At 37.1% G+C, this 14,662-nt stretch overlaps 1 protein-coding gene across 6 annotated transcripts in view; it reads left to right on the top strand.

Annotated features, from left to right (window-relative positions):
- Positions 1–14,662, top strand: part of nrxn2a (neurexin 2a) — a 166,119-nt gene that overhangs the window by 86,473 nt on the left and 64,984 nt on the right. For all 6 annotated transcript variants that reach the window (XM_032576025.1, XM_032576021.1, XM_032576023.1 and 3 more), the window contains 5 exons: positions 677–796; positions 871–1,252; positions 2,769–2,959; positions 3,064–3,237; positions 4,834–4,953. In XM_032576025.1, the coding sequence (XP_032431916.1) occupies positions 677–796; positions 871–1,252; positions 2,769–2,959; positions 3,064–3,237; positions 4,834–4,953 (987 nt within the window). The remainder of the gene's footprint in view (positions 1–676; positions 797–870; positions 1,253–2,768; positions 2,960–3,063; positions 3,238–4,833; positions 4,954–14,662) is intronic.

Genomic DNA, 14,662 nt, shown 5'->3' with positions numbered 1-14,662 from the left:
CTACGTGGAGACACTTAATTTGCAGCCGGACAAGGTCTCCAGGCACGGGTTTTATTTCCCAAAGGATGAAACAGTGTATTGTTTGGAAACCAGCTGATGTTTTTCATTTATTGCCCTCTATGCGTCCCTTGTAATTCTCCTGCGCCCTGAGCACAATTAGACAGACAAACCCCTCAAGGCAAAGTCAGCTTAGGCATGGCCAATTAGTTTCCCAAGTGATGTCAGAACTCCTTTGAACTGCCGTGTCGGCCTGTTGCATAGGCACTGATTCGGGTTGACGGTACTGCAGTGGCAAGCCTCTGCACTGTGACCTATTTTTAAACCAGTGAAAAATGCAGAGGATAGTGAAGAAAATCTGAAAGTTGAATTTATATGAGCGAGCCAGGGCCTTTGCTGTAAGCCAACACAGCTTTTCAGCAGAGATCACACAAATGTCTCAACACACGTTAAATATTTAGCCTGAAAATGACTGCGCTGTAGGTGTTTTGTTCTTAGTTGTACTTTGAAATGGGATGAATTTAAATTATTGCTTTCTCCTGAATGTTTCTGCTGTATGTGTGAGTGATAAGTAAATGGATGTATTCACCCTGTAAGTGCTTCTCAAGTTTGAGTGCTCGTGTGAAAAGATACTGCGCCCCTGTGATATGATTGTCACTTGACGCTTTCCTCCTCTTAGGCAAGGGACCAGAGACTCTTCTTGTAGGCGAGAAGCTGAATGACAACGAGTGGCACACAGTGAAGGTGGCGCGACGTGGGAAGAACTTGCAGCTATCAGTCGACAATGTGACAATGGAAGGTAGAGATGAGAAAAAGAAACTTGGCCTATCAAAAGTGTTTTAGCAGCTCATGATAAATGGGTTTGTTCTGTAGGCCACATGACTGGTGCCCACACCCGCCTGGAGTTCAACAACATCGAGACAGGAATCATGACAGAGCGCCGCTTCATCTCAGTGATGCCCTCCAATTTCATCGGCCACTTGCAAGCGCTCTCCTTCAATGGGATGCTCTATCTGGACCAGTGCAAGAATGGAGACATTTCCTTCTGCGAGCTTAATGCTCGGTTTGGCATGAGGCACATTGTGGCCAACCCTGTAACTTTCCTAACTCAAGCCAGCTATTTGGCCTTTTCGACCTTGCAGGCCTATGCTTCCATGCATCTCTTTTTCCAGTTTAAAACCACCAGTGCGGATGGCCTGATATTGTATAACTCTGGAGATGGCAGTGACTTCATTGTGGTGGAGCTTGTCAAAGGGTGAGTGATGGGATATTTCACACATGCAATTTAAAGGGGTGATATAATGTGTGTTACAGGGATATAATGCCATTTTATAGCAAACTATATAGCAAAAATGCTATATATCAAACAAAACTTAACTGTACGATGTAAGAAAACTTGCCTTATCAATTTAATACTTTGAAATTGGCCTCTGTCTCTTTATGAAGCTCCCAATTGTATAGGCAGTGCTTTGTATGAGCAAGTATTTAGGCATGCCAGAATGGCTGCCACAATAGAGTCAATGATTCTTCAAGCATGCCTGAGAATTTCAAAGCAACACTTCAGGTTTGTTTCTGATGAAGGAATAACATAATATATTATATAAAACTCAAAGTCGATTTTACATAATACTCCTCTTTAAAGTAGGACTTTTACATACAGTATGTATGAATGTCATGTTAATTGAAAGGTTGCTTTTTATTAATTAATATCATCGAAGTTTTTTTCTGGTCGAAATAATACAAAATACACCTTTAAGAAATTTTTTAAGCAAAAATTGGCTAAACAAGTTGTTTAATTTTCCAGAAACCATATACTGACATACACTGCGGGGAAAGAGTCCATGCATCATTTTTTTCTCACTTCTATACTATATCAGATTTAATAATTGCTGTTTAGGTCAGTCAGGATAAATAAAAATGTTTATTTGCTAAATTAAATTATTTTCGAGAGAATCTTTATAATTTTCAAAATCCAAAGTTTACTCATACTGAGCTTGTTATGCCTTTAGCAACTGACAAAACCCGACATCATGCAAGTTATTTGTTCTTTAATCAATCCACTCTGGGGAAAGAACGTTTCAAATTCAAAGTTAAAAGCCCCACAATTATATGATACTAGATGTAAATTCCTGAACTGTAAATGCATGATATAGAAAATTATTTAAATTATTTGTGAGGACAATCGGTGTCCAGGAGTCTCAAGTTAAAACACGATGATAGCTCCCCTATAGAAGCATCAATAACATAGACATGTTTCAAAGGATCTTTTTTTTTCTATTAAAGATATTTTTTCATGGCAAGAACATCAGAAAGTGGCTGTGGAAACAGAGCCAGCAAAGCCGCAATTGTATCATCCCACTGAAATGCCAAGCACAGACTCTCTGTCAGCGAGCAATTAGTCAGCAGGAGGTCTTGTTCAGATCTGGAACCAGCAGCAGAAGCTCCCAAAGACAACACAGACAAAAAAAAATGGCTCCCAACACTTCTGTCAGGATTTTCCGGCTGTTCAGTGTTTTGTGTGAAGTGTGGCGGCTCATTCATGGATGGTTCTTAACTTTGATTATTAACATAATTAAGTTTGAATGAAGTCTGTCTGATGACTATGCTTGAAGTAAAAGACACTCGTTTGCAATTAAATCACATTATTTTATTTGAATGGCGGCAAAAGAAAATTAATTGTTGCCAAGTGGAATTAGTGGTAATTTATGTGTGACATTTGTTATGAAAGGAATTTAAAAATACAGATCTTGAGCAAATATTTTGTCTTATAGGTACATTCATTATGTGTTTGACTTGGGAAATGGACCGTCACTAATGAAGGGAAACTCTGACAAGCCTCTCAATGATAACCAATGGCACAACGTGGTGATCTCCCGTGACAACAACAATGTACACGTACTCAAGATTGATTCCCGTACCGTTACCCAACACACCAACGGAGCCCGAAACCTGGACCTAAAAGGTAAAAGTCATGCTGTTTACATCAAAATCTGACTATTTTCTTGTTTAATTTGAAATTAAAGTTTGCTAAAGAGCGTTTCTATTTCTTAACTTGGTGTTTTCCAGGGGAGCTGTACATCGGTGGTGTTGGAAAGAGCATGTACAGCAGCCTTCCCAGGTTAATAGCTTCTCGGGAAGGATACAAGGGCTGTCTGGCTTCTGTGGACTTAAATGGAAGGCTCCCTGAGCTGCTGGCGGATGCCCTTCACAAGGTGGGAGAGGTGGAACGAGGCTGCGGAGGTGAGGGCAAAAAAACCCATCCCAGATCATTTCTGTAAATGGTTTTCTTGTTGTTCAGCTTGGCGTATTAGGGATTAAACCAGAGGGACAGGAGGCCTCTCACTGCACGCTAATTGTTCCCGATTGGTTTTGGAATTGAACAGGTGTCTCAAATATTCCACATTGATTGGGAAGAAAACAAATTCAGTAAATCCATTTTTTATTTTAAATGTTGCAGTATTTATCCATGAGTGGATTTTGACTTTTTTGATTTTTTTTTTCTTTTTTGTAATTTTTTTACAGTCCAAAATGTAATCTATAAAAACTGCCTAATAAAATGCTGGGAGAGCTGATGAGTGGTAATGACAACTGGGAGTGGTAATCAGGGGGATGTGGAGCAGCTGGGAAAGAAACCATAAGGGAAAACTAAGGGAAGTTGATTAATAAGAACCGAATGAACACAAGAGGAGACAAACCAAAACACAAAATAATCTACTAAACAACAGGAGAAGTATTAATACACAAAATAAATATATGTCTAAACCAAAATACACAGAGAACAGAACTTAAGAAACAACTTTTAAACTAACAGTTTTAGCCAAAATAATCCAAATACAAACACAGGGGATTCCAAAAACATTAGGAACATCTCCAGGTCACACTCTATGAAGTCCCTCCCTGTGAGAATCACATAAATAGATGCAAATAAGCCCTAGATCTATCTAAACAGAGTCAGCTATTCCCTCGTGTAAAATCTGTTTCACATTGATAAGTTGTCCTTCATATCTTGTGCTTATGCACCCAACCTTGTAATGCCTATATTGCCCACATAAAAGGCGACTTGAATCTAAATAAAATGTGATTGAATCCCTGCATACTCAGGGATATATACTTCCGATATACCGTTGTAGATATGACCCCTGATTATTCATTAACCAAAACTCTAGAATTAACAAAGTATGTGCTTTTCTTTTAATGTGACTTCACGTATTTAAATGTCCAAAGTCTTAGTCCTAAGGTAGTAAAGGTCTTTTTTACTTCTTGGCTTTGAGATTCTGTCATTAGAAATCAAAGTGGCATGACTTAACAAAGTTTACTTTTAAAATGCATTTATTATTGATATATGTTTTAGTTTTTGGTCCCTTTATTCAATGTATTCAGTATATTTTATCAGTGAAAACCTATTTATTTATTTTTGTAGGAAAGCATGAGAACTATTCATTCATTCATTCATCCATCCCACACTGCAGAATTATGAATTAAAAGGGAAACGATGGGTGGCTGTGAAAATTGTTTTTCAAAGTCAAATCTGGAAAATCTGACATTCATTTATATTACATCCCATTTACTCTGTTAACCCTAAATTAAATCTGGTGCAACATGCAAACTATTAACTGAAGAGGGTTGAACGCAAATGTAGGCCACTCTCTCAAGATTTTGTTTGTACAACATTCCTAAACTACATAGATTGTTGGATATGTTGGATGTGTAAAGGTAGCCATATGTACTGTAAGTGTTTTACTTACTTTGGTTTCATTCACTCCTCTTGAGTAAAAGCAAAGGTGCATAAAATGAAGTGAAAAGCCCTTTGCTTAATCTACTGTGAACACCCTTCAGGGCCCAGCACAACCTGCACAGAGGACTCCTGCCACCACCAAGGTGTGTGTCTGCAGCTGTGGGAGGGCTTCTCCTGCGACTGCACCATGACCACCTACGGGGGACCTTTCTGCAGTGACCGTAAGTAGAGGTGTATCACGCCCGACTGGCTACAATGCTGGAAAATGTCTTTTTGGGGCTTATCACTGACACGATGCAGATCAAATTCCACCATCAATACAGAATTCAGTAACGCATGAAATACACTTTAGAAAGAACAGTCAGCTTCTTTTTTTTTAACCTCTAAAGGGATGAAACCTTTAGGTGGTGTCCTGCCTGCTATGCATTGAAATGGCTTCCATTTACATCTTAATAGAATTTTAATGAGTTTTTGTCTTAGAGGACTCACAATCTAAGGACTGAAGGTAAGTTTCACACAACGATACGAGATTAATGTGTTAAAAATTCCAACAAAATCCAAGCAATAATTATTTCCTCTCCTCTGTGTATTTTCTTTTTAAACATAGTTACACATGACTCACCGTTTCACTATATTACAACAACAAAACATATTTCTTATGTAGCAAGGTTATGAATAATACAGCCAACTGTTACCGAGGGCTCCTCATATTAATTATAGAAAAGTATTGGGTTTAATAGGCCAGCCATGGCAAGTTAAGCTTCATTTGCTGCAGAATCATTTAGAATAACTGCAAGAAATGTGTCTTTGTGGTAATTGTTTTTAAAATGTGGTTTTATGTTTTACTTTTTAAGAGGGTAAAGTACATTAAGCTATAAGCTCAGCAGGCACTGTAACAGAGGATCATTTCTTGATAAGTGGTGTTCTGGTTAGAAAGTTAATATATAAAGATAAAAAAAAAACACTTCAAGGATAGGAGCTCATTTGTTCGCTCACAAAGACTGCAGTTTTGGGTCTGAGGGAAGAATTCAGTGAGCAGTACGAAAAGCACGTAAGGATAAAAAGATAATACTTTGTCATTGATGGTTAGAAGCATGTTTGTTCACTCACATTTTAACTTTGAAGAGAAAATTCAGCAAACCGTTGTGCACTTGATGTTGCAGAAGTCATCAAAAGCGGTTTCCTCACCGCAGGGTTTCCTTGATGTGTTTTTTTTTAAGTTAAATACACTTTTCTGTAGTTTTCAAAAAGCATCCATTAATGTGCTAAGACAATAAAGGTTGTAACTAGAGATGCACTGAAAGATCTGCTGGTGACTACTGTAGAATATTACTGTGTTTAGCTTCCTTAGTCCTAAAAGCTGATCGGAAACTCGAAACTGGACTTTTTTCAATCAGTAAATGAATAAGAAAGTGACATATACAAGTTTGACACTTGTTCTACAGATGTTGCTTATTCCATAGCCTGTCTAATATAATTCATGAATATGTGTGACATATTTAGTCTTTCAGAATAAACATGCAGTGGAATTTGCAAAGTGAGGCAGAAAGTACCGTGCGCTGAACACCATCTGCTGAAAACAATCATAAAAACACAAAAAATAGTCAGAATAGAACAATTTAAGGATGACTCTCCTCCTTGGCAATCATCCTCCTTAAAACAGTCAGAATTTTACAAATGAAAGCAAACAAGAAGGAGACAGTGATATGTGGAGATGGATAGATAGGCCCATGGACTTTATGTACAAATAAAGGTAAGATCAGATCCATTTTCAAGCTTATTTTCAAAAAAAGAAAGAGATCAGAGCAAAAAAAAAAAGTAAATTTTACTGTCAAAAGAAGACTGAGTTATGTCTCTGGTGTTCAAAAGTGACACCAGATGAGGCATCAAAGGTGTAACTTTATAGCTCAGCTTGAAAAGCATTACTGTTAAAGCAGATCTTATCTTTCATACAGTTACACAAGAAAAAATTGTTTAAAAGGATTGAAGTGAACCATGGACATTCTTAGTTTAGTTTTGTCTTGTATTCAGAGAACCTTTTATGTATGCTTTTCAAAGTGTGCCCTGATTTGTTGATTTTCACTTCACATTACTGTCTTGAAATTGACTCATTTCTCTTTTCACTTTCAGTCACTTGCGAGTGCATTTGTTTTTCCCCTTATAATTCTGCTTATGTTGTAAGCTGTTTTCTTTGAAACAAACAGACCTCCAGATTTTTTTCCCCTTTCTCATAAACAGCAACAACATGCAGTTGATCCTTATTATTCTTGAATAAGAAGTCAAATGAGTTCCATAATGTTGCTATGTGGGTTTTCAGTTTTAATTACAAGCCTACTGAATAAACCACATAAATCCTCCCACCAACCTTTGCTGACTTTTCTTTTTAAACTCCAGATACCTGATTTTACTTTTGTAATTTTGAGACATAATCACACGGCTTAGCTATTTTGGTTAAGTCATTTATGAAAGTATTTCCGATTCCAGGATCATGTTATTGCGATTAGGATGTTTTGAACTGTGACCTTGATTCCAGTCTTTCAGTTCAATTCTTTTCACAAGTTCCTAGAGAAAAATTGTTTTTCAAATTATGCAAAAAAAAAAGACTTTTAATATCACAGCAAAACAACATATTCAACAAAAGCCCAAAAAGGTTTTGTGATTTTCATCTCTCCTCCGTTTTTGGGAGGCCTCTCAATCAAGCCCATGCTAAATGGCATGGCAGCCCAATATCAAAGGTCAACCCAATAGATCAGATCTGTTTGAAGTAAATAACAAGTCTTGTGCTTCACATTGAACCATCACTGAGTCCTTGGAAGCAAAACGAAATGTTGCTGTATATAAACAATGAACAGTGTAGCAATGTTTTTGTTTTTTTTTTTGCCTTGCAGCAAAAAGTTCTTGGGTTCAGATCCCCTCTGGGGTTCTTTCAGCATGAATACTCTAACTTCCTTCCACAGTGCAACAACATGAATGTTAGGTCAATTGGTCTCTAAGCTAGCCTTCGGTATGACTCTACGCATGTTTTGTTGTTTGTATGTTGACCTGTGATGGGCTGGCTGGTTAGGGTCAATAGATCTGTGTAAAAATAATGATTAATACTTGGAATTTTGTAGTTTTATTCAGCATGAGATGTCAAAGCTCGCCTCTTTTCACACTGGAAAGTAAATTTTGATTAATTTTATCAACACCGACAATCTGAAGAATTTTTCCGTGACCAAGGATTAGAAAGAAACTGTTCTGTTCAACCATTTAACCCATAATAGGAAAAACTGAAATCACTTCTGCTTGGTTTGTGACTCAGTGCATTGATATTCATATACAGACATTGTCTAAGTGAGTTTGCTATAAACATCTGTGCTTATTATTTCTAGGTCATGGCTTCATTACCAGAATTAACAAGAATGATGTTCGGTGCTCACTTTTCAGCACTTCCTCCTCTAAACATATGGTGTGTGTGTAATTATTGGTTAACCTTTGCAGCTACAGATAATTGATTTGGCATATTTATTACCTGCTTGTGTTCACACATTGGCCTGTTTGTCACAGTAAAAAAAGAGAAACTATAAGGATTATAGATGTACTCATGTTTCTTCCATAATATTTTATTTTTTTCATTCAACTTTAATTTTAGAAAATGTGACATTTAATTTAAGATAAATTGAACATTGATTTACGTATTTATTCTCAGTTCGGATTGAGTAAAGTTTTTAGTATATTCTAATTTATTTAGTTATGGTAATCCTTGCTTTTCCTTTTCCTTTGGATAAATAAGTATAAACTATCTCATTTTATACTTAACACACAGAGGCAATTCGCCATAGCCACTCTTCAAAATAGGAAAGACTACAGTACATGCAATTTACATAAAATGTATGTTTATCTTTGTAAATCAGGAAGTATTACTCTGATGCTACTTTTCCCACTGGTATTTATCTGCCATTGCCCTCTTGTACCCTGGTTAACCAACCACATATTAATCACCTCCTCATCACTTTTACCTCCCTCTTCTGCTATGCCTTTGTCAGATCATCAGACTAGTTGCTGTTGTCCTCCTTGACACCACATATATTATTATTCTGGTATCCACCATTTTTGAAAAGGAATTTCATTAGTTATGAATAATGTTTCTTCTAATTGCTCTTCCAGTTTTTATTGAAGCAGAAAATATCTTCGAAATTCTATCCATACCACTTAAATTTTGGTTCTACTTGTGTTCTTCCATTGGTTTTGATAAGTTCCTGTCGTTCTGCTCGCCTCCTGCCAATGACTGAGTTCACTACCAGTGAAAAACATGACAGTGACAGCCATTACAGCGGGTTCCCAACTCGTGTAGAGATGTAAGATATTTCAAAATGTGTTTTGTTACATGTTTTTAGAAAGATTAAAACGTCCTGCTTTGTGGTTTTAGGAGAAATGTGATGTTTCACCTGAAAAGGGGGGGGGAAGGGGGGGGAAGGAGGGAAAATGTACCATGATGCAATGCTCGATAAACTGCTGTTTTTCTTTTGACCTTCATTTCAGGTGGATTCATTCACAATTACTCGTACGTCCCAGACGGGATAATCCAGGATAGAGGTTTTGACTTAATCTTGTGCCTTGGGACAGAGGCTCAAGAAAACATATTGCTCTTCATAACATGATGACCTAACAGGAATAGAGTTCAGATATGTGACTCTTCCTGGAGCCTGTAAAGCTACAATTTTAGTTTGCTTGGGATCACACTAAGGACTTAAAAAAATGTACAATATTTTTTTTTTTATCCCCATAAATGAGGCACATCTGCTTAAAAAGACTTTTCATACAACAGAAATTTTACGAGCTTGCAATGAATGTTTATATTCCAGGTCTATTTAAGTATTTCTGATTAGCAGTAATTACAGTTAAACAGGCTAATGCAGAAAGAGCATGTTGAATTGGAGATATAAAGGAGTGACTCACAGCAGCGTTCATGTAACAGTTTTAACTAATCTAACATCAAATTCAGTGCAGCTTGTCGAAATTGTCTTAATTAAGTTTTTGAAAATGAGCGTGGCGGTCTGTGGAAAATGATATAAGCAGATCACTGTAAGGTTTTAGTACATGTTTCAGAAAGTTAGGTTTGTGCAGATTAAAAAGTTCTGCTTTGATGCACAATTAACGAAATGAATTCTGTTGGTTTGCCATAATTAGTTTCAGAGGACACGTTTAGGCTCTGATTTCTGCATATAATAAAAATAATGAGATCCTACCTGCCACAGAACACTATTTAAATATACCCAAATGGAATTAAAACCAAAATTAAGAATAATAGTTGGTTTGGAAGATAAATGCAAAAAAACCATTCTTGCACTTTTAGTTTGTGTTTTTCCTAGATGAACTAACCTTTCTTCTAGAATATGAACTAAAGATGCAAAATATAGCAACATTGCACATTTCCATTGCTACATGAATATATGCAAAAGAGAACTGCAGTACATTATTTGGTAATGTGGCCTGCATTCAAGTTTTCCAGGAACATTTTTGGCCAGACTTTTATTATCTTTGTTGCCATAGTTCTCTGAACAAGGTGCTAAATATTAAAGAAAATGGTCAGAACATCATACTGATGGAAAAGGCAGAGAATAGTTAGGAAATTGTGGGTTAATTGCATAATGATATTGCTATTACCATCCAATTAAGGATTCACAAAACAAAAATATATATATTCAGAGATTAAAGGATTATCATGGCATAAAAGACTTGAAGATGTCCGTCTGCTAATTAAGTATTTCCCTTTGCGGGAACTTGCAGACATCCCACTCCCAAATTTATTCTTTGGGATCTCAAGGTTTTCTCAGGTCAACTGTGACAAAATGGCCATCATATTTTGAGTTTTAGCCCGAGTCTCCTCCCAGTAGGATGTGCCCTGAAAACATTAAAAGAGGCATCCCAACAGGATTCCTCAACCACCTCAAGAGACTCTTTTCAAGGCAGACTACCTTTATTCAGAGTTCCCTTCGAATGATGGTTCTCCTCTGCCTATCTATACAGCCAAGAACAGCCACCCAAAAGAAGCTCTTTTCAGCCTCCTATATGTGGGTTATCAACCTTTCTGTCACAATCCATATCTAATGACCGCAGGTGAGGGTTGAAATGTAGACAGACAGATAAATGGAGGCTTTTTGACTCAGCTCTTTCTTTTCCACAGTAGACAGAAATAGCACCCATATTACTGCAGACAACACCCCAGTCAGCCTATGCTGCTCCTGCTTCATCATACGATCAATTGAGAAAAAGGCAGAGAATGAGTCTTGACTTGTATGGAGAGGTCTACTTTCTCCTGGTTGAGGACCATTGTCTAAGAAAAGTGGATTTTTATCTCTGCTTCTCCACAGTCGACTGCAGGCAGCTACACTGCACACCAAAAGCCATAGTCACATCATCTGCAAAAACAAAGATGAAACCTTGAGGTGCCCTTCTTTAAATTCTGTTTAAAGAAAATGTAAACATGGTCAGGGACAAGGACCAAACCTGACGGAGTCCAGCCTGCATTTGAAAAAAGTTTAATGTTCAGCTGAGATTGCAGACAAAGCTTTTACTTTTTGCCTTTTTCAGATCCACAAAAGCAAAGGTTGACCTGACAAGTGCACGCCGGTGACCCTGCTAACAGTGGTTCACTGTTCTATGGACAGAATATAAGCCACACTGCTTCTCCTTCAATATCCAACCATCCAACTTTATAAAGATCTTAATATTTTTTAACAGAGACTGGATAAAAGCTGAACAGAGTAACAGAGTATTTAAGGTCCTTAAAGATTAGCCTCTAATCTAATTCTATTTTTATGAGGAAAACATTCAAATTCATCATTTCATAAAATTCATCACGTCAGGTTGAATCAACGCTACACGTTTGCAGCATTCAGCCCTTCAGCCTTGTGCAAGAAACACTTAGGACAATTACATAGATGTGAGAAGAAGTCAAGCACCTGAGGGGAAAATGTCCTTTCCGGCTTATTTTTGTTTCTGTCCTTGTAGTCTCTCACATCATGTCTTGTGTGGCACAGTTTAATGTTTTTTTCTCAGAAGAGCAGCATCACTGCTCAGACACTAAAAACTCTAGTAAACATGATTAAATACTAATCTGTTTTTTATGTTAATCGTGCATTAAAAGTGCCATCAGTAATCAGACCAGATTAATATCTTATCCTGTTCGGCAATATTTGAAGTGAAACTATGCTGGGTTTCATGTAGTGACACTGACAAAATGAGTCATGCAGTTTAATAAACTGGCAAAGACATAAAGCAGTTTGTCTAAAGAGATACTGATGATGCTCTTCCATAAATTGCATTTATGGATTTTGAGCTGGCAAGATAATAAAACAGTGCAATTTAACAGAATAATTTTAGATAAAAGTGTTGGAAAGATGAACAAATAGAAAACATTAATGTTGCTTTTTATTGGATAAACTGACTCAGACTTAATTTTGTTCTCTATTGATAGTTTACTTCTCAAAGGCCAATCGAGGATTTTCCCTGTCGGTTCAATTCAAATGTCAACGTGTGACATTATAAGAAATGTGAAGCAACTTCATAATGATGAAATCAAATACAGTGAAGAGGTGTACAATTTATTTTCTTTTTCACAAAGCATCTGTTAAGAGATTGTAATTTGTCTTAAATGTATTAGCTTTCATTTTGGTGAGTGAGTATAAGAAACATCCAACACCGATCAGGTAAAACATAATACTGAAAGCAACGTCTGACAGAACGAAGGGGGAAAAAAGTAAATTTTACAAAACGAATATGAATCAATTTTTAAGATTCAGAGTCTATATATTTACCTTGACCTTATACTGACCTGCCATTTTATTGAACACACCTTGTTAGTACCGGTTCAGGCCTGATTTTGTCTTCAGAACTGCCTTAACTGTCAGTTTCAGATTTGAGCTTTGTGACATAGTTTTATTTTTATGCTGCTGAAAGCAGCCAGAAAGAGATGGATGTGGTCAGCAGCAATACCAAGGCGGCGAGTAAACGAGGCTAAATTGGTGGTAAACAGACTCTAAACGTACTAAGAAAATGTCCCCTGTTTTATTACACTACCAGCAGCATGAATTATTGATGGGAGGAAGATTGGACCTATGCTCTCGTGTTTACATCAAATTCTAACCTACCGTCCGAATGCGGCGGCTGAAATCAAGACTTACTGAGCCGGGCATTTTTTTCTATCTCTTATTGTCAGTTATTTTGGATTCCCCTCATACATTTTAGCCTTAGTTTGCTGTTCTTACCTGGTAGGAATGACACCCACTGTGATCTTCAGCTTCTGTAGCTCATCTGCTTCAAGGTTTGATGTGTTGTACATTCAGAGATTATTTTCCCCATATCTTGGTTGTGGTTATTTAGGAAACTGTTGCCTTTCTTTCATCTCGAACCAGACTGCCCATTTTCCTCTGACCTTTGGCAGAGGCAAACAAGGCATTTTCTTCCACACTGCTGCTCTTTGGACAGTTTCCCTTCTCCCTTCCCATTCTCTGAAAACCCGAGACATGGTTTTTGTGTTAAGATCCAAGTAAATTGTCCGTTTCTGAAATACCCATTCCAGCCTGTCTGGCACCAACAACCATACTACATCACATAAAGTCCCTGTCTTCTCTGCTCTGATACTCAGTTTGAACTTCAGCATGCCATGTTCACATGCGTAAAGGCCTAAATGCACTGAGTTTCTGCAATATGCTTGAAGGATTTGTTGATTGAAGTGATTAAATAAATAGACCGTGAATACAAAAAACTTCTAAACACAAGTTTGAGATCAGTAGTAAAAGAAAACTAAAACTGCTTTAACGTTTACATGGAAAAATCTAATGCTCATTTTATCCTATTTCTTTTTGAGATTATGCTTCTCCTTTGTTATACATCTTTTATGATATCCAACATGAGTTGATGCACTGTTTAACTTAGAGCACAAGTAACAGTGGCACATAACAGCTGGTTATTTTTCTGAAGTCTATGTAACACTATTTTGTATCTGCTTTGAATTTAAATTACTTAGTAAGATAGACAAATAAATGATGCATAAAGGATTGACTGCTGATTCTCTGCATCTATTTTTGGAAAATCTCCAGCTAAAACAAGCTACCACAAACTTTTTGGAACAGTCGAATGGTTTTGTTGCACGAGCGTCATGACTAAGAGATGGGAGAGTGGTTGGCCATTAGCAGGGTGTGCCGTGGTGGCGCAGGGGTTAAGCACAACCCACATACGGTGGCCTTAATTCTCAGTGCGGCTGTCGCAGGTTCTCTTCCTGGCCTGGGGTCCTTTGTCACATGTTTTCCCCCTTCTCTCATTACCCATTTTACTGTCAATTCACTATAAAATAAAGGCCACTAGAGCCTATAAAACCTTTAAAAAAAATACTACTGGCAGTCAGTAGTCATCGAATTCACTTTAAAAAACATTACATCACTTGAATCTACAAAAACACCAACACAAGTTGCAGTTTGAATCTACTTGTATTTCAAAACAAGAACATCATCAAACAGCACTGACAGCAATATACAACAAAGGTCACACAGTATGGAAATCTGCTATGTTTTCTTTCCCACACATTTCAGAAAACTGCTTGTCATAGGGATTGTAATAAACCAAGTCATTAATTGGAAGAACGTAAAATGAATCCTCTTATTGATACGGTATGCATTTAAATGATCATTATATTGAAGACTGTCCACTCTGCCAGCCAAAATAAAAGTAAGGATATTCATCTCCTCAAGTGTCGTGAAAATGTCCCATCAATGCTACATACTTATCTGAACTCAACAAAATATGCTTTATCTCCTGATATTTGGGCAGAAGTAAAACTAAAAAAAGTGATTACTACTATACAGTATGTGACAGCGTAAAAATCACTGACTGCAGGTTTAGGTTATTCACAATGAAACATGTACATCTTAACCACTTCAGTTTGTCTCA

This window comes from Xiphophorus hellerii, chromosome 11 (genome assembly GCF_003331165.1).
Source record: "Xiphophorus hellerii strain 12219 chromosome 11, Xiphophorus_hellerii-4.1, whole genome shotgun sequence".
Classification (NCBI taxonomy): domain Eukaryota; kingdom Metazoa; phylum Chordata; class Actinopteri; order Cyprinodontiformes; family Poeciliidae; genus Xiphophorus; species Xiphophorus hellerii.
The sequence above is the reverse complement of the archived record's forward strand: the minus strand, read 5'-3'. Positions and strand labels throughout refer to the sequence as shown.